At 36.5% G+C, this 21,742-nt stretch overlaps 2 protein-coding genes across 2 annotated transcripts in view; one reads left to right on the top strand and one right to left on the bottom strand.

The window, feature by feature from the left end:
* The window catches only part of beat-IIIc (beaten path IIIc), a 685,766-nt gene that overhangs the window by 63,400 nt on the left and 600,624 nt on the right, over positions 1 to 21,742 (top strand). The gene's annotated exons all lie outside the window — the stretch shown is intronic.
* On the bottom strand, positions 19,825 to 20,676 carry LOC141485496 (uncharacterized). The gene has a single exon (XM_074182308.1). The coding sequence runs from the start codon at positions 20,659 to 20,661 to the stop codon at positions 19,933 to 19,935; it is 729 nt and encodes a 242-aa protein (XP_074038409.1). The 5' UTR covers positions 20,662 to 20,676; the 3' UTR covers positions 19,825 to 19,932.

Raw genomic sequence — 21,742 nt, 5'->3', positions numbered from 1 at the left:
AAAAGGCTCGTAGAATTCCTCCACGCTGACTAAAATTGACATCACAAAGAAACAACCTTATTGCTTTTTCATTTTATGTGAAAACTCCCAATTAAGTTGCTTGAAATAGGTCAGAAAAATTGAGTCCTTTGAGTACGTAAATGGAAAAGTCTCTCCATACGGTGTTTCGAGCTTGTGAAAATATGAAAAGTGAAATGACTGTGAAAATGATACGATGAGAAATGTCCAGTAACGTTGAAACTCCGCTTGATATCGAATTATGCTCATTATGTGAGTTGGGAAGTTATGCATGAACAATATGAACATCCTCCCAAGAGTTTTGTTTTGTAGTTCGTTACAACTGGATGTAATTTCACCGGTGAAAAGCATTTTCTTTCCATTATGCAGTCACACACGATTCTTCTGTTTTGATATTTCATGCCACTGTTTTCTGTATGAATTTTTGCGATAAGGTTATTGAGATTTTAATGTAAGTAACTCAATAACAGTTTTATCAGTATTGAAAAATCATCCATCCATATTGATCCATTGGTTGTTATTTTCCAAAATACGATTTTTTTCAAAATGACGAACTGTAGTCTATCTAGAGATGTCTGAGAGTGAAATAATTACAAGAATGCAAACATGCCTGTACATCAAAGAAAGCAACATAGTCGGCTTGAGCAAGTTGTACTGCAATTCATCCACAAAGTCACTGAGATATTTCCACCCGCTATGACCTTTGAGGACGCCGCTGAGGAGCCATTCAAATAGGGACTTGCGACAAAGAAGAGTGTTTATCATATATTAAATATAGTAATAATAGGCATCGGACTGAGGGTATTATTATAAATTTTCCAATGATATATTCTGTATGATGTGAAGATGATTGAAATGTCGTGAAAACTAATTTTGTTTGAATTTTTAATTCTGAGGACAATTCATTTCTGAAGTGGTTTTTAATTTAGGATTGTTGCTTTCTACAGATCTATAAATAATTAGAATCATAAACTTGAAAATGAATTCAAATGTAGAAAGGACAAAAAATTAATATATGTGATAAATTTTCTTTTTGAAGAAAAAATCTGATTTATTTCGGGTTGAACCACGCCTAAACTTTTGCATTATTTGACGTTTCGGCTTCGACTTTGAAGCCATTTTCAAGAAGAAGAAAATTATGGCTGTTCTGGGGGACATACTTTAGGGTCTTGATGTTCTGGTCTTGTCAAACCTTCGAGACGGTATGACCTTCATTAACCTATGTTTCATCCAAAAAAAAAACGTAGGTCCTCCCATCATTTTCATAATGGAGAAAGAGATCCAAAACGAATTGCCATTTTTAGACGTATTGGTGAAGAGGACCGACACTAAATAGGAAACATCTGTTTATCGAAAACCCACTCACACGGGACAGTATCTGAACCAGGAATCCAACCACCATCAATCGACTGAGAGAGAAATCATCAAGACTCTACTACACCGTGCTTTCAGGCTCTGTAATACAAAGAAAGGTCTCGAAAAGAAACAAGGCATCATTAAAAATGTTCAACGGAATGGTTACTCCAAAGTGATGATGGAGCAGGCTCTAGCTGAAAGACAGCAAGAGCTACACAAGGAAGATAAGCCGCCACAACTAGTATTTGCACTTCCCTACATCAGTGGGAACACTATCTGTAGCAGTTGCCACCACCAAACGCGGACCGCGATTCCAAGAGTTGCATTTACCGAATACCCTGTGAGTGCGGAGAATCAATTATCGGTGAAACTAAGAGTCCATTGAAAGTTTGCATTGCCGAGCACAGAAAAAACACACAGCGAGGAGAAACCAGCAAATCTGGAATAGCAGAGCATGTTGGGACTCATCAACATAACATCAAGTGGGTTCAAGCTGCAATCATTCGCAAAGAGGAACACTGGTTTAGGAGAAAATTCAAAGAAGTCGCAATATATGTTGTTCAACAACGCATTTAGCCAAGCTAGCGTAGAGATACGGAACATATCAAGCGGAACATGACCAACTCCCGCCAAAAGGTCACCTTCCGCTAAAACCGAGGAAGCGGAGAGAGGGATTAGGTCGAATAACCTATAAATAGTCAGGTCTAGAAGGAATAAGTCCAGGCATCACCCGAAGACGATTGTGAATACTAACAATCGAAACGTCGTGAAGTAACTTGGTTTGGAATTTTTTCAACTTTATATTTTTTCAATTTTCATTTTTTGTTATTAATTTTTGAATTTTTTTCAGCTTGTGTCGAAACTTTCATTTCATTTAGTTTTTTTGATTGTTGCTTGTATGTTATTCCATTGTAATTTCAGTTTTTTGCTTAATTAAATTGTTTTTTCAGTTAATCTTTTAAATTTCTTTTCAAACAAACTTGAAAGAAAAGGTTTACCCAGTTTCCAGGCTTTCTTCTACAATCTCTGATCTTTCTGCTTTTTCAATGTTGTTTCCCAAAAGTGAAGTTCAGCTTTTGTAATATTTTCCATAATCTGGTTGTTTTCCTTGAGTTCCTTAAGAAATCTAAAAATTGTCGATCTATTGACACCGGTCATAATCGCACATTTTTGCACTACTTCTCTTACTTTTCATTTCGAGAAAATTAAAAACAATAAAAATGTGTTTGGAATATGTTTTTCCGTTAACCAGCAGTCGCACCCCTACGAACGACAACCCTCAGAATTCCAAACTTGTGGGAGCTAACGACTAACGACGTCTTACGTTTTAACGTGTGATTCCAATATTCAACTATTCTATATCTATACATTGTGATGTAACGTATGTTAGTTTCAGGAAAGGAATTGGCCGATATCTAATGAAAATCTATGAAAAACATGATTGATACATTTCATTGTAAATTTTTTTCTGAATAGTTGATATTAGTCCAGTATTGAACAACGCCTAACAAAGCTGCTGTATAGTGAAATACCGTGTTGTAATTTTGTGAACTGGTTAATGGAATACCCACCATAAATGTCTCGAATACGTTTGTGATGATACTATAAAATTGGCGAAACAGTAGATAAGTTATCGTGAACAAGTAACACATCTATTTTCTTAATGAATTTAATTGCAGTTGCACCGTTCCTTTTATTTTCCTCTATTCAAATTCGGCAATAAATTCTGTACTGGATAATTAGACAATATATTCAATTCAGAGTGAAGAGGAAGTCAGAGATTAACTCCAGAAAGCTGCCACGACTGTAGGAACCGAACTCGTGTTGGCTTTTTGTTCGGGTCTACACTAAACTAAATTACTTGAAATCCCGACATGTTTAGTTAATCACCAGAAACAAACTTTGTATCAGACATACCAGTAATTCATCGATGCTATCAGACTTTATTGAAACAATAGAGGTCGTCGCTTAGCCGGAGTTGCAGATTCGAATCTGTAATTAATTACTCTGAATTTGGCGAGAAACTCGTAGTCATACGTTTTACCTGTGACTGTCAAACGATCGTTTATATTTGGTGATGTCCAATAACCGTAACTCAAGTAGATGGATGTGAAGGGCTTTTGTAGAGGGATAGTATGATCAATTCCAAGTTGAACTTCATAACTAACATTACAGTTCTGGAAATAACGCAAAGATAGAAAATGTTTAACCAAAATGTAAATAGTTCAGCTGTAATTTCCCTAATAGTGAGTTTTTGGTACCATGCGCGAAAAATTATTGCTTTATTCATCATCCAAGAGTTCAAAGTGTGAATTCAAAAACATTTTTTATATTTTATTCAGTGAAATGTAATTTTTGGAACTATTGAAAACTTTTTTCCATACAACAAAAATAATGTCACTCAATTTGCATTTTGCTAACCAAATTTCATTATCGGAAGATGATTAAAAGTAAATTATATGAATGCAAAAAGACATACATTTTCAATACTCAATGAACCAATAAATTGTGATATGGGTACTCAATTTTCCTGAGAAAATGAACGATCAATTAAAATCTGTTGTTATTTTTCTTTAATTTTTTTAAGAATAAAGCCAGCAGACAAATAAACTATAATAAGATCGCTCGAATCTACGAATTAAGCATAAAAATGGACAATAATATTTGTTTTGATAACTGATATAGTACAAGTTATATCTAAATATAATTCGAAATAGAATTGAACGAGCTGTATTTTCAAATGATTTTCGAATGCTCTTGAACCCTAATATAATAAATCAATTATGCATTCATGCCACCCACCGATAAATAAGAAATTCAACGTTACTGGTATATTAGCCATATTGTCATTCGTATGCCACAATGTGCTTTTTCTGATGTCAATGGTTTTCACAAACTTCGTATTTTTGTTAAAATAATTTCAAAATAAATGTTGAGCCCAGTTTTGTTAAAGCTAACTCCCGACAACTTACCTAGGGTCGATTTTGAAATGATCGATGAATTTTACTTGAAAAATTTGCAATACTTTGGTGCCGAAATGAAGAATGTCGTGGTATGTCGTGAATGGGTGGTATATATAGAGGGTCCCTTTTATTTATATGACATTCATTTCAGACTTTGTCTTTTATCGAAGGATGGAAAGTTTTGATTCAATTTTTATTTTATCTCGGCCAAAGAGCAGTATGGTGACTGAAAAAAGAAGCAAAAATATGTACAGTGAAATGTAGAACAACTCCAGAACATATCAATCCAAAAATAACCTGAAAAAACATTTTTCGTAACGTTGTTGTTATTGTTGTCAATACATGGTGTTGACAACTATAACAAAAAAAATCTGTCTGTCAAATTGGATCATCAAATCTGTGATTGGATATTAAAAACCAATACACTTGGCAACTCCGCTCTACAAACGATCAATTTTATTGGTCAACCGACACGCGGCCAATTTAAATTCTTGCTTTTCGAATTATTTTTTTTCTGCAAATATAAAGAGATTTTGGGACCGATTAGGCTTGATAAAGATAAAAAACCCTTAACTCGATCAGTCTATAAGCAAACCAGTATCATTTTCCATAGCATGGAACAACCCCATTTTCTATCATAATGAGGGTCCCCATTTGGAGGTTGTCGAATTATTTTATAGTATTATTCACTGTTGTTATTGAATTCTTCTACCTGATTGAATATTAATGTCAACCCGATTATGGTAATCAATATTCACCTGTTTTCCAGAAGTGACTACTACGTAAAATAGTGAAAAATCGACCGTGTGGTATAAGACTATCCTGTTTGACCTGTTTGAAGGTGGTTGACAATGTTTCGTGGTTTATTTCATCAGTTCAGACTTCCATTGTCTAATATAATATAAATTGATTTGAAATCACTGCAAGAAATTAAAAGGATTAACCAAAAAATAACAATGTTATTGAACAAAAAACTGAAATTACAAAGTTATTTCTCGTCGTTGTTCATAGAACTCATTTCGTGACTTTTGATATCGTGTTCCCTTTGCAACAATTTCAAGCATTGCTCACCTATTATGAACCTTTTTTTCGAGTTTTTAGGCTGTGATCTGCAGGTATTTATGCTCCACATTTCATCTACTATTGCGGTATACGTTATCAATGGCGATGGTTTATATGAAAGAACTATAAATTTCATTTTCATTTCATTTCATTTTTCATTTCGAAGTTAGAGTTTCGGTTTTTCTGAAAAATCGAGGATATATGAAATTAGTAATGAAATTAATTTCGAAAAGTGAAATTTTGGAAGTATCTCCGTATATACTTGACTTTTCACAAAGAAGAAGGCTGAAAATGTATAATTCTTCCAAATGAATCAAATTACACGACTGATTTGATACAAACATTCCAAAAGTATATTTGAAACAAATTCGTGAAATGTGCTAGGTTCACCATTGATAACTCAAGAATGGCTATAACGGTTTTTAATTTTTTTTATTTGTTGGATTCATCAAGCTTAAATTAAACTGCAGGATATAAAAAATCAATCCACTGACAAGGAAAAAAAATCAACAAGTGAAGCTTTAGTGTCCAGTGTTGTCTGGTCTACTGTTTCTGCAGTATATCTTCTATTTCAGCTTTCGAGCTACTGTATTACTGTTTGACAGTGAAAATCTATTGATTACTCGGTTAATTTTCTATAATAATCAACTTAACACAACATTTATCAATTCAAAAGCTGTACGAATTTGCCAGATCAGTGAGTTGAATAATAAAAGCATATATTTTCCAGTATTTTCAGTAATTTTAGAAGCTAGCTTTGAACTTTCAAATGCATCACATATTGTATTAGATCTGACTTTATCAAAAACTGAAATTTAAAGAAAAGTATTACAATAAAAACTAGAATGAAAAACAAAAATCCTCAGATGGAGATGAACACAGTAATATAGGAACAAAGAAATAGTTGACATACATCCTGATGTCGAGACATCAAACTATAATAAAAACAAAACAAGTCTTACTAGTAATACCTGATTGAAATAATACATTGAGAAAATTAATAAAAAAGGCAGTAAAGAAATCAAATGGTGGATCCAAATCCGCCTTCGCCACGTTCAGTATCTGTCAATTCCTGTATTTCCTCTAAAACTGGGTAGTAGATATTTTCGCAAATGAGTTGGTCTATGCGATCTCCTGATCTGACCTCAAAGTCAGTATCAGAATGGTTGAACAACACAACTTTTAGGACTCCTCGGTGATCCTCGTCGACTACTATCGGCTCCTATGCCGATAAAGTGTTTCACAGCCAAACTCGATCTAGGTGCAATCCTTCCATAACATTCTTCTGGGAGCTAAATCTTCAAACCGGTATCCATAAGGGTTTTACTCCTCGCCGGAACGGTTATGTCGAAGGCACTCCTCAAGTCGTAGCCTGCAGCTTTCAGGAAACTCTGACTCGGGATGTACACTACACCATTTTGTTTTGAAGCATTTTGTTATTATTCTGTTCTTTAGCCGAAAAAACACGTGTAATCTAAACCGGCTGATGATAGCTTTCAAAACTGTTCGTATACTTCAATAAATCGTGGGCAGTTACAAGATGACAAAAAAGGAAGAGCCTGGAATTTACGAAATAAGCTATGAGAATCACGATATAAAGTATATTGTTCAAACTCTAACATATTGTTCAACTCTGTTATGTCAACACTGACATAAAAACTTGGCAAGTTGACTTGGGGGTGTCATATCAATAAGTGGTTCCACTTATGTTTCGCTTGCGTTTACGCAACTATTTTTATCAAGTACTTTCTTGGTTTTTCTCATTTTGTCTTCAATCGAGGATCGCCTGCCCGGTACTGACGATGCCCAATAGGCTGAAACAGCTGTCTACCGGTGGATCTCAAATTGAAATCAATATGGGAATGATCAAAAAGTACTTATCTATTCATTTTTTTAACCTTTCTATAAGAATATATTACAGGAATTTGTCAATCATGATATGAATATGGAGTAATCAAATGACTATTTTGGAATTGAAAATTATGATTTCCTTGTAAATATATGAAATACTTTTTTTCCAATAGCAGCCAGAATATTACGGTAAGCAGAAAAAATATTTATATACGTTAATTATTCGCAACACAGCAACGATTCCCCAAAATTCAGTCCGAACACCATCACAAGTATCAATTTCCTCGTCTGGCAGCGTTTGTTTGCTACAAACCGTTCCGGGGGATAATTTGAATTGCAAACAATGAAGGGCTATTAAATGTCCCCGCAAAACTGATTGGAATCGTATATAAAAGCTTTTGTATGTATATTGCGGAAATAAATAAAAATGGCCCGAACCAGCAGCAACGGGCTCAAATAAATTATGTTAGTATGAAATTAAAGCCGTTCGAAATTACTTCGTTTTGTCATTTATTAACGACGATATATCAATGTGGATATTCAGGAATTTAAAAGAATCGGGATTTTAAGGAATTAAACAAGGAAACGGATGTCGGAATCGTTACCTGTCACAAGAAAAGTTTTATTTTTAACGGCGTTGAATTTATATCCGCATGTCGGTTGTCTCTTGAAGATATACTATACTTCTCAAGTAATAGTTCATATTATGAAAGAAAAAAGTGTGGAAGCATTGCAGGTCATTTAATTTCCTCTTTTGGTAAATCCCACTACAGAAAATCATTGGTTTTGACACTGTTGGACGAACACAAAATGATGTGGAGCACTGTCCTGCTGGAAACGTGAGAAATAAGATACAGGAGGTACATAAGGTTCACCTTATTGTTATTCAAAACAAATGGAAGTATGTCCGATGTGGTCTGCAGCTTTCCATACCTGACATTTCGTTTGCTACTGTGGTAGACATTGCCAATAGCGAAGCGGAAACGGTCTAAGTGATCTACCTTGCTGCGTCACCTGAAGAAATCATATAACGAGGCCGAAATCATTTGCGTCTCACGAACAGAAACACTCCAGGTGGAGCAAACGGTTGATGGAATAATTTTTTTGACCTACATAAACAGACGACTCAATTGAAGGATCCCCAAAAACAAAGAGTTAGGCCCGTTTTCAAGCCCTTAAGAATGATAAAGAATAGTGTCAGGTCAGCAAATGACCCCAGGGATCCTTTAAGTACCTCAGGAATATACAGAATGCTGTATAGTTATGCTTCATTTCGCTTCGAAACAACGAAAAGAAGAGTTGAAACGCATACTCTGAATAGCCTCGGATACTATCCGAGGCTATTTTGAGAGTCCATAGAAATACAATAACATGACAATAAACTCAAAGATAAGGATGAGAGCTTTAACAACAACAATACATAGACACCGGCACTTATCAACACAAAAATTCTCCCAATTATTGAAGAAGGGTCCGACCAAACAGGTACAAGAGCAGTCAGCCTTCCGACATCTAGTCCTATTTTAGAATCGAAGAGCAGATACCAACGGACACACGCACCAATGGATAAAATGAATGTGCACAGAGCCGGCAGAATCCAGCAGCAAGAGCTTCGTGCAATTCAAGAACGACAATCGACAACCTGTCTGAAAGAACTCAACACCGAAGACCAGTCTGCATGGAGAATGCAGCAATTTCTTAGGAAGGGACACCGACAACCATGTTAGGCTATAAACGACGAGCAAAGAATCGTCTACACGGCCCAAGAGAAAGCGGAAGCATTTGCTGAGAATTTTGGTAGGAAGTGTAGAGAAACTGATGTATCGTTCACGGAAGAAGTTGAAGAAATCGAAAACCAGGTCGAAGAGATGATACGAAGGATAAGGCGGCAACGAAAGGACAACACGCAACTCCTGGCACCGACATCACCCGAGGGAATGAAAGGCATCGTGAGATGCCTAGCCACTCGGAAAGCTCCAGGCTTGGACCAGATACCAAACCGGGCACTAAAAGCCCTACCAAGGAAGGGTGAAGCGGCAATGACGATCATCATCAACGCTATACTCAGACTACAGCATTTCCCGTACCCATTCAAGGAGGCAACGGCCATTCAAATCTCAAAGCCAAACATGAACGACTTATTTCCCGATAACCATAGGCCAATGAGCCTAACCCCTTTCAAAAGCAAAACTAGTCATCTTGAAAAGACTAGAAGACCAAAGCAGCGAACTGGAAATCTTACCAAATTAACAGTTTGGTTTCAGATCCAAACACTAGACAGAGTTACAAGTCCTGAGGGTAACAGACTATACGACAGAAGGTTTCAACCTGGGCAAAAGATACCATACCGGAGCTAATTTCTTAGACGTCTCCAAGGCATTCGACAGAGTTTGGCATGACAGACTTCTGGCCAAAATGAGCAATTTCGGCTAAACGAAACAAATGTTAAGACTAATCGAGTCTTTTCTAGCCGACAGGCGACGCCGCCGCAGAATAGGGCAAGAACTCTCAACCATGCGACTACTGGAAGCAGAAGTCCCACGAGATGCAGTCTTTTCACCACACCTCTTCTCGGTACACACAGCTGACGTGCCCAAGCCTAAGAATAACTTTAACAAGTTGGCACTCTAAGCGGACGACACAGCTCTACTTGCAAGATCAACTAGCCATGCGCAAGTTACCAGTTACTTGCAACAGCAGGCGGACAGTTTGGAGGATTGGGCCAACCTTTAGAAGATCAGCGTAAACCCTGACAAGAGTCAGGCAATACTGTTCACCCAGAGGATGGTACACCCGGAAGGAAACGTTACCTTAACGAACAAGAGATTCCGTGGACCAAAGAAGCTAGATACCTGGGAGTCACCCTAGACAAAAGATTAACATTCAGGTCTCACGTACAGCAGAGAATAGTAATGGCGAGATCTGCCCGACAAAACCTATTACCAATAATAGGTCGAAGGAGCAACATGGGACTGAAAATGAAGCTGCTGATGATGAAGACCGTACTATTACAAATAATCCTGGCCCGCACTGTCTGGGCCAGTGCGCAGGGACATGCAGAAGACAGATCTAGTCGTTTATGAACGCGTGCGTAAGGGCCGCCGTAACCGCTCCGACTAGGTAAATATTCCGGGATCTAGACCGGAACATACACTACGTAAACGCATATATGAGACAACATGTAGAAGACGCGTTTGTCAGAATTCGAGCGCACAACAGTCCAGCACTACGCGATCTATAAAATGTACTAAACAGTGATGACCCCAGATTCTGACAGAGGGACGATCACAAGAGGCCAACGAAGCAGAACCAAAGACCACCTCCGAGAGTCGCTATCAGGCGCGACATAAAGACACCCGTCTCCGGTTAGTTTTGGGGACCCATTGCAAAAATTCAGTTAGGAAAGTCACGATTAAAGAAAACATTAGATAAGAAAGTGAAAGCACCAAAAGGCCGACTTTCGACTGAAAGAGGTCAGATGTCAATCTTGCTGAAGTGCCCATCAGTAAGTTGAGGACCGCCGCGGAGGAGCGGCCGTGAACGCCTACACGCCATGATCATATGGAAGTTTGTCTCTCATGTATGATTTTTTTATTGAAGAACCCCTAACTCGTTTTGAGATACCTGCAACAGAAATGAAATGAATGATTTCATTGATTTAATCAATGGGATGAAAAAATGAAAATGGAGAAGTAGAAAGCCGGTTTTCTGTCTTTTCTACCTTCTACTACAAAAATTACAAGTGAAACACCAAAAAGAGCAGATACAGTGGCTTCTGTGTTCATTCTGTTATGAATGAGAGGGGAGTAGTATTAAATAATCGGAAAAATGAAGAATACCAAAAGTTTTACTTTTTTCAGTACTATTATTACAGGAAATCATCATGAACTATTCTAGAAAGATGGCCATGATGCGATGTATTTTTCCGGTATCATATCATCGGTGGATGACGTAGTTAGACTAAGTGTCCTGGTTTAGGTTTAATTCAAAAAATCTAGTTGATTACCAACAAACTGTTACGTTAACCTCAATTTGTTGAGATTGATTGATGATCTACGTGCACTCTCAACAAAATTGTCAATGAATATAATGAAATATACTTTTACTGTGTTGGAAAAGTCGTGCAAGAGTCCATTTTAATCTTCATGAAGAGCCTTCTTTCTTTGGTTCCCCTGAGTAATTCAAATAAATTCAATATTCACTCTTTCCATCTCGATGAATAAGTTTTCTCTTCCCAAGTTTGAAATATTTCCAGAACATGAAAGCTTTTCAAAGGGGTATAAATATATTTCTTATTCAACAAGTTTTACTCAGCTCGTTTTCATCAAGATGAGATTCGAACAAATCAAACTCTGAAAAATATATCGCTGGAATCTGAATACTTTCCAGTTAGAGGTATATTGTTTCTCAGAAGAAAAGCAATTCTTCATTCTTGGGAAAGTTTTCTCATGGGTTTCGATTCTTCCAAACTATGACGTCGAAAACTTATTCAGGATTTGGTGAAAAACCAATTGAGAAAGGATGCTTCGAGAATTGAACATTGTAACATTGTGGTAGTTAGGAATGAGTAACGGTATATCAATTTTGAATATATTCAGAGAGAAAAGGAGCTGAAACCGCACGAAAATATAAATATTGTTACGGCTTTTCTTCAATTAATAATTTTCTACTACCGGAGTCCTGTAAGAATCTAATCTTGGTCCCTCATCATTTTAATTATCCCTCAACGATATATGCAACTCATTAACTTGCAATAGAATGATATTTTCCAATGATTTGAAACTATATGCGTATACAAAACATTGAGATGACTCACCATTCTTTGAAAGCAAATTGATTTCTTACGAGATTGGTGTCTCAAAAACTATCTTCATTAAAATATATCCAAGTGCAAAACTGCAATATTCAGTCAAAAATTCCGATGTCTTTACCATAATGATATTATTATATCGGGGAATACTTACTTATAATAGTAAGGATTTAGAATGTTCTGATCATCAACTGATTCAAAGAATACAGTTCGGTAGGGTCAAAATTAAAATTTGGATCCACAGCATAGAATGCCATATACATTCAGGCACATCAGCTTTTCATAGACTCGTGAAGAAATTGTCAAGATTCCTTCATTTCAGAATCACCGGGACATGTGATTATTCTGGTCTGTGTATTCGATTTTGTATCATCAGAAAAACGAAGAAATCAGAAATTCGTATCATTTTCTCATCATCTATCGAATGGCAAGATGAACTGTTCTGCACCAATATTAGAAATTGATATCGTTGTTTAAATAATGTTTTCTGGGAAAAATTATAGAATTATAGAAAGATTAGCACAAATCAATCTGATGTTGAAGTTGTCAATCAACTTGATGATTCTTTATATCAATAAGTTTGTTGCAATATGTAGGAAATTGAAATAATTCTCTTGCCAACTCGTAACTCGGTGTATATATAAACGTTCAGGAACTTATTTTTTCTTCATATAAAATGATAGTGCTTTGCGAATGAAAATATATTGGGCATTAAATATATTCATTATTATCATTGTATACGTAATCATTTATCGAACTTCCTTTTTTTCATTACTGGAATATTCGAATTCCAAGGTTGTCTCTCGGGATTAATTTTGAAATATCAAGACTGCGACTGACATAGGCAATTAGTTTCTCTGAAGAATTAATTACTCTGATTACCATTTCATTCAGAATGAACTGAAATGAGTAATGAGTTGACGCGATCCCGTTAGATTGATATTTGTCTGGAACTATGTAATAACTCAATAAGAGAGTGAGAAAACGTCATTAAGAACCTTGTTGTTTGAGTTTTATGTCTTCGATTTTATACTCAAGTAGCGATTGGACCCGACTTGGTATCGGTAGCAGAACATATATGCATAATTTTTTTTCATAGTGCCATCAGTTTGTCCAGGACGTGCTATTGAAGATAAGAGAATTGGAATTTCTAGAAGAATCCAGAATATCCACAAATTTCCTGGAACATTCTGAAAGGTTCAGGAATAGTCCGGAACATTCGGGAACATCCTGGAATATCACAGATCATAGTGAAATGACCAAGAAAGTTATCTGGGGTTGTAGCCCCAAGAGAATTGTTTCCATTTTTACTTCAAGGTTGTTCGGAAGTTAACATTCTAGAGCATATTAGAAAATTATAAATTATTAGAGAATGTTCGAAAAGAGTCTGGATTATAATAGGTCATTGTGGAACACTTCAGTATGGAGTTGAATGATGTGGATTGTTGTGGGTCATTGTAGACCATGCGAATCCTTCTCTGAATGTGTAGATCTCTCATTTTGTTAGTGTTTGTATAGAGTCAACCCCTGTCGACCTCTTTCAATTTGAAATTCATCATTCCATTCCAAATAGCATGTAATCCTATATTGACTTCCTGAACGATGCTGGGAACCTCATCAAGTAACTAGTAACTGATAGTAATTGAAAAAAGTTCACTACCATACAAGGGGTGGATGAAGCATATTACACATTTCTTCAGTGCAAACGATTCATTCAAATTTCGTGAACCTAATTTTGTTATTATATATTGCATATTTCAGCAAAAGAACATTATTATTACTTTTTTCAACCTGAGTTTGCGCTGGTCATACAATTCTTTCGAAGTCCCGATACATTCCTGAGGGCATGCCTGCGTTGTTGACCAAATACCAGACATTACAATGTGAGTTGAGTGATTATTGGGCCCAAGAATCATTTGTCCTGAGCAAGCGCAGTTAGCTAAGAATGACAGCATTCTGCATTTCTCCGGCTAATATTTCTGCCTTAGATTTGAGAGTAGGGAAGTCCACCAAGGATTCCAGTAATCAGAACAATAATCTTGATAATTAATTTGATTTTCCTTTCCTTTTTGAACGATATTTATTCCGACAGGAGCCCTCGACAAGAATCGACTTGCTCTGGTGGTCGAGAAGGAATACATCAGGCTTATTAGCTTGTATTAGCCTGAGGGTGGGAGCGAAAAATTCGAATGAATGAATTCCGTGAAAGTGCCGTAGGCGATGAATATGCACTCTCAGGTCCGCGTTATGTCGATTGATATAGGCGGAGACGCATATGCTGTACATGTTGACAGCAAGTGAGTTAGGGTCTCAGAAGCCTCGCGGCAGGCCCTGCACCTTGTATCAGAAATATCTATACCCATCAAGCAACTGCCATCCTGGTAGGCCATGATGAACTCCTCAGTTTCTGACTTCAACCCAGTCGACTTGAAGAAACCGAAGGTTAGGCGCTTTGATATTGTTGAAGAAGACTCCATGCATTGGCTTATTCTTGTGTTGCCACAGGAGTGAAGTGATCTCTGCAGCTTTTATATGGCCCATTTGCTGAACGGGTTCCAACTCCGTGACAGAGTTGTGATCACTTCGAAAACTATACCAAGTTCATCAGCTGCTGGGGCAGCTACCCTAAGGAGAAATGCTCCAATTCCTGCTCACTCATGGTCACGGACCATGCAGAGAATGGGTTACGAACTCCTGACGACTTTACAAGTTACATTCAGTACCATTCTTTCATGTGTGTACAAAGTGCAATGGACGATTTGGGATGCAAACCCCTATGTGGGTGCATCTTTACGTCGATTTGATACAGCCGAGTCCACTTCACTACTCCAAACAAAGAGGGTAAGATTGAAATGGCAAGCATATTCGTTGCAGCAACTTTCTTTTTTCCTGAGAGTTCCGATGACCAGATCTTTCGAAGTTTCTGCTGTTACTTGCCGAGCTAAGTATACGTCTCTCCGGCATCCAGATTGTGAAGGATGCTTTTATCTACGAGCTATATATCCTCTCCGTAGTCTCCGTATCGTCTTCTCTTGAGATGGACCGTGGCACATATTTGTGTCCCAAATTCCATACCGACAGCATGTGTTTCCTTTCTCACCACGCTCAGGGAATGAGGGGTATATTTTGTTACAGAAGCATAAAGGTCAAAATCCTTCTTATGAAACAATTCGGTTTCCAGGGTTGCCACAGTTATATCTTCGAGTATTTCTGAGCGCAACGAAAAATGGCAATAGATACAGAAGAGAAGGCGACTGACGGAATTGCCCTGAAATACACCCCTTCTGAAAGTGACCACCCTGTTTGGACTCTAGCTTGACCAGATGTTGAGCGAGTCCGCCAGAGTGGTATCACATACGATGTTGTATCAAATGCCATTATCATTAATTTTATTTCTTTCATTGTTTTTATTGACAAAATGATTGAGGCTTTCGTGGACGAGATTTCAGTTTCACGTGTCCCTGAATTGTTATTATTATCATTGTTGAATACTCAGCAGAAAACTTCACCAATTCGATTGATTCCACTGTTTAGGAAAGTCAGTATATCGCTTGATAACTCAGGAAAAGCAATAAGAGACACCAAAATCTTATCCTCACAAAATCCCCGATTCTTTTCAGAAATTATTCGAACCCGACTATCTGAACTGAAAAGTTCAATGTTTATTCATTGAGAAAGAACTACATCAAACATCTACCAAATGATGTTTCAAGTCATGTCGTGTTGTGTACCGGTTTCCCTACAAAAGCAGCCACCTTGTATTCTCCTTCGAATAGGTCTATAAAAGAACCGGAAGTGAAATATCTGGGCAATCTAGCAAAAAGCTCCACTGTTATATTCATGCAACTTTACCGAAGCTTTCGGGACACAAAGGCCTGGTATTGAGGAGATCAGGGGCTGGAGAGGCTCTTGTGGAAACGTGTCAATGTATAAACCCTCTCACACGATATTGTTCTAGTGGCTCTCTATAAATACTTTACATTATTGCGTTGTAGACTGCTATAAAAACTAAAAGGGACGACGTTCGAACAAAAGATGAAGGGCACTCGACTTCGCTGCCCTAACAATTAAAATAGCTCCATAAAAGTATATGGCGAGAGATATTGCTGAATGCGTCTTCACTTGACGATTATGTGACGGAGGGAATTGTGAACATTATTGTTATTGCGAGGGTTCTGGATTTCATTAGATGGAGAGACTTTGTATGTTTCATTAAATGGAGGAGAAACTGATTGATTCATAATGGAACTTCATATAAATTACCTTAAATTTGATGAATTCATATCGGGGTGGGATGATGGAAAGATTTGGTATAAAGAAATGTTTCACACTCAACTGAATAATGTCAAATATGGAAAATAATCATGAATTAATTCAAATTCTTTCAAGCGAATACATGAATTGAAAGATGTTCCAACCTCAACTTCAATATTCTAAAACAAAAACACTCAGAATTCAGAATTCTTCTTATATTTCAAGTTCATAGAGATTAAAGTTGATACGATCACAGAATATAGAAATATAAACAATCTCCAAATACGCCAACTTTGCACAGATTACATACTGAGCATTTTACCTTAGTACAGTGACCGGTACAGTACAGACCGGTGCAGTTGCAATATCAGCATATGAAACTTCATAAATATTGAGGAAGGTCAAGATCAAAAGGACACAGAATTAAGAAATTCATTCAGTATCTATTGATCTTCAGAAAAGGTCCAGAAATGCAGCACATCTCCTTGTCTTCGATACTGCTGGGTGGCAGTGTGATGTAAGTTTTGCTGATTTATTGTATTTTTGATTAACATACATGATGTTGTATACATCGACTTCAGTAAGGCCTTTGTTAAGATTAGTCACAAAACTTTATTAAAGTGACTTGCTGAAGTCGATATGAATGACTTTTTATTGAGATGGATATGGTCCTATTTGAATAACTGGTCACAAATGGTGGCCATAAATGGATTTACGTCACTCCCCTTCACGGTATCTTCCGGAGTTACTCAAGGCAGCCATTTGGGTCCCTTATTCTTCATTATATACATCAAAGAAATCACTAGTTGCTTTATTAAGTGTAAATTTTCACTATCTGCCGATGACTTGAAAATCTATCACACAGTAAAGTATCCACATGACAGCGGAGAAATTCAGGAGGATTTGAAGCGTCTCAAAAAATTCTGTGATGATAATGATTTGTTTCTCAATTCACAAAAATGCATGTCAATCTCATTCTCCAGGAACAAAATATAATCAGAAATAATTATTACTTTGAAAATCACGAACTGAAATCAGTTTCAAAAGTTAAAAACTTGGGAATAATTATGTATTCGGAGTTGTCATTCAATTCTCATATAAAAAACCGTCAATAAATGTAATGGCATTATTGGAATCCTTAAAATAAACTGTCAAAATTTCAGAACGGCGAAACCTCACCTCAATTTATATTATGCATATTATATACATAGTAGGCTCTGCTTTGCATCGGTTGTTTGGAATCCTCAGTACCACATAAACATAGATCGTATTGAGCGAGTCCAAAACAAATTTATTCGCTACATTAGTCACAAATTAAATTTTCCAATTACGAATAGCGATTACAGTCCCATTATGCGCCAATACAATATTATGGCAATGAAGGATAGAAGAACTGTTACGGATCTTATCATGATTCTCAAGTTGATTAGTACACTAACCATAGCTTCATTTCAAAATCGAGTTCAATGTTCAGGGTAGAACGTTGATGTGTACAGATTTTTTTAAGTTAACTTGCACAAGGACAAATGCTGCTCAAAATTCACCACTTTATAGAATGCTTGAAACCTTTAACGGAATTTGCAATGATATTCAATACTCTGAAATCCCTTTAGACTGTTTCAAACGCAGGATGAAAAAAAATTTCATTGATAAGTTGTGAACATTTCTCTAGTCTCTGTCACTCTTATAAGAATTATGTTATTTTTCGATTGTCTAATGTAATTTACAAAAAATTAAAATTTACATTCTTTTTTCTTGAAGCCCTCTTGAACTAAAATTACAAAGTGGGTTCTCTTGTTATTCTGCTTGTAACCCTTATGTTGGTAAATAAATTAATAAACATTTTAGTGTAAGTTTATTCCTGAAGTATTTTCCCTTTTCGTTATAATAAATATTCAATTGAGTTTCTGAATCTGTTTTAAAAATCTATATTTCTGTTAGTCAGCTGTCACCCCCATACGAACGACAACTCTCAGAAGTTGAGAAACTTGTGCGAGCTAGGGACTAACGAGGTCTTACCTGTTAACGTGTGATTCCTAACACGAGTTTCTGAATGAGTTCTTTCATTATTTTGATGAATAATGAATGAGTGAAACAGCAAATAAAATCCTCTCTTCAGTAATCCAAGCGAGTACTGAGTTGCGACAACAATAATCTTCAAGAAATCAGGATTGTGAGATTTTGAGATCAGTCAAAATGAGAAACTATTTAGGAAATCTGCAAAAATCACACAAAATACCGTAATAGAATCAATGAGCTGATGAAACTCACAGAAAATGAATACCCCAGAAAAAACTTGAAGATGTGAAAAAAAATTCTGAAATTCATGGATGGTTATCAATGATTAATTGGTTGTTTCGAATGTTTTGTCCGATTTTACGTCATATCTCAATGAATATTTATTTTACTCTCATGTGTATACTGATCTACAATTTTTATGCTGATAGAATTGATATGTGTTTCGTTGGTAAATGTGTACTGATCCAAATGGCACCCATTTGAAATAGACTGATAAAAACAGACGGAACTATCGAAATGATAAAAAAAATTGAATATTTTGTGGAACTGATGTTAGATGATAGATGTCCATACCAAAATTTCCATAAAATGCTGCACTCCAACATTTAAGATGAGAAATGGACGATTGGATCTCTGATTGTGATTCAGCCTAACAACATTTGAACAGAATGCTTCGGTAATAAAAAAAATTATGCAACTGAGAATATGGCGAATATGAAAATAGTTGAATTGGTCAATTTTCTACAAAATTTTTGGAAACGGTTCTGATCAGCTCGAATTCACCCGCATGATCTTTCATTTCTGGCAATTAGTTTTTAGAAAGAATTCGATAAGGAAACTCAAAATATAATGTTTTATCCAAAAATCAAGTCGTACTATCATTTGATACCCTTCATATTGGCGATTAATAAGAATGAAAGAAAGGTCAATGCATTGATATTCAAAACTTTTGTATGAAATTAGTTTAGATAACGAGTCTTTCGAATGAAATTTTTGAGTAAAATGATGTAATAGACACTGTATTGCAAATACATGTTTTGAAATTGTTTTAAATACTTGTATTCGAAAACTGAGCATTTGATCAATCAAAACAGTATCGAACCCTTAATTACCAATTTTCTTCGGAAAGAAACTTAAAAATTTGTTGGTTTTTTCCAATGTGGTAGCATTCGAAATTTCTACTGCCATATATTTTTGTGTGTCTAGTTTTTGAAAACAGCTGTTGAAATACTGTCATTTTGAGAATACCAGTTTGGGTTTCGAATGATTTTATTTTCCTTGAATATTTCCATGGTTATAATTATCATTCGAAAATTCCTCATTTCCCCAATAGATGAATGAAGGTTTCACTATAAGTTTTATATAGAACTACTTTTTCGAAAAATAGAATGAATTATACAATATTTCTCATCAATAATCTGTTTTTAAAACATTAATTCCTTTGTCACCATTTTCTACCTGAATGTCGGTTTTGAAAGGAATAATTCGAAATAATTTTTAAGCTTTATTTGTAAATCAACGTAAAAACCAACGAAAAACATCAACAATTCCAACACCCCAATTCCTGATTCACCAGAAATGAAATCCAAAACTGAACCTCTAGTGTTTTCCACTGGAAAAGCCATGCTCCGAATGTCCATCATGACCACCCTTCTTTCCATAGTCGGAATGGTGGGAGTGGTGACTTTCATGACCTCCGTGTCCTTTGAAGCCCTTGTGGTCATCCTCGTAGTGACCTCCGTCGGAAAATCCTTTCTTACCGAAGTGATCGTCATGGTAACCACTTTTGTGGGAACCACCCTTCTTGTGGTGTCCAGCTTTGCTTCCGTGATGTCCGTGGTGGGAACCATATTTCTCGTGGTGTCCATCCTTGTGGGCATCGTCATAGAACTTGTGATTCTTGTGGTAGGCGTCTTTGTGTTCTTTCAGGTGGTACCCCTTGGTTTCCTGTCCTTTCTTGTGGCCCTTTTTCTCGCCGAATTTGCCACCCTTGTGGTGATGTCCAGAAGCGTGATGGTCGGAGTAGTGTCCTCCTCCTTCATGATGTGACTTGTGGTGTCCCCCTTTTTCACCGTGGTGACCGGCTGCATAGTGTTTTCCGTGCTTCCCGTGTTCTCCCTTGTCGTGATGATGGGATGTTTTGTATCCTTTGTCACCTTTCTCACCGTGGCTGGAATGGTGATGCTCGTGACCTTCATGACCACCCCCTGACTCGTGGTGGTGCGATTCTGCTACTGCTAAATCGAACTCTTCTTCTTCTTTGAGCACGGCTCCCTGGGTAAGGGCTGCTAGGAATGCAACACCCAAACAAAACACCACCACCTTCATGATGACTTACTACACTTGAGAACTTGTCAGCTTGTACTGATTGATTTTTCGTCTATTATTGTATTTATATTGTGTTGGTTGCTTCACTTTTGTTTGTTAAACGGACGTTTCGCTCCAATGAGTTGGCGAGATGCAATGCAATTTCATTTGTTTTTGTCCTCCGCGGGTTTGTGCAACTTAATTCACCTAGTTTTATGTAATTAGATTGGGGATTTGGCAAATGGAACTGGTAGAGGTGTTGCTCCATGTCGCAGTTATTAAAGTCATTTTGAAAGTAATTAGCGTGATGTTTAATTTGCGTAAGCTGTGAAGTTTCGGTCTGACCATAATGGGATTAGGTAGAATTTGTTGTTCGTTCACGTGTGCATGTGCATATGGAAATGTTTCGTGGTTATTCCAGTCGTTAATTCTCGTTAAAATGGGGTAATGTCAATAGAATTACTCAAATATTGTTTCACAGAGACAACGGCAGTGTTCAGAGTGACGATAGATACATAGACATATTTTTGGAAGACAGTATGATTTTGCTGTCGATTGAAACATTATTTTTCCCGAGAGATGTTACTTTCGGAAGATTTCAAAAATTTTCCATCAATTTTCTTTCGTCGATAAATATGAAAGTCCGTTTCTCTCTGAAATGAATCAATAACTGAATTTGGCCACAATCCTAATGAATTTGGATGGATTTTAAATAGATTCATCATCTTCAACATGTCAGTTGAACATTTTTTCGACAATGTTTTTCAAATATTTTCAAAAAAGTAATTTCTCATAACTTAAAGTAACTTTGTTTCAAGAAAAATATTAATCTGGCTTTCTACTTCTTTATCTTTATGCAAAAAAGTGTGTGGATCTTCTGAAGAAAGGAAGAAGAACAATTGATTTTAAAATGAAAACTATATGAAGATATGTAGAACATGCATAGAAGTAACTTTCAGACACAAACTGAAAGGAAAGGCATGTTATTTTCAATGACATAGATGTTTCGGATTGATGCACTTGTCTTATTACCTCCTCAGCACCAACCTGAATAACACTACAAAATAAAGCAGCCAATACATTCATAAAATTACGACCTCAT

Source organism: Leptinotarsa decemlineata, unplaced genomic scaffold (genome assembly GCF_025532065.1).
Source record: "Leptinotarsa decemlineata unplaced genomic scaffold, Ldec_3_MD MMD2_tig00026328_RagTag_RagTag, whole genome shotgun sequence".
Lineage (NCBI taxonomy): Eukaryota > Metazoa > Arthropoda > Insecta > Coleoptera > Chrysomelidae > Leptinotarsa > Leptinotarsa decemlineata.
Note: the sequence above shows the minus strand (reverse complement) of the source record. Positions and strands in the feature narration are given on the sequence as shown.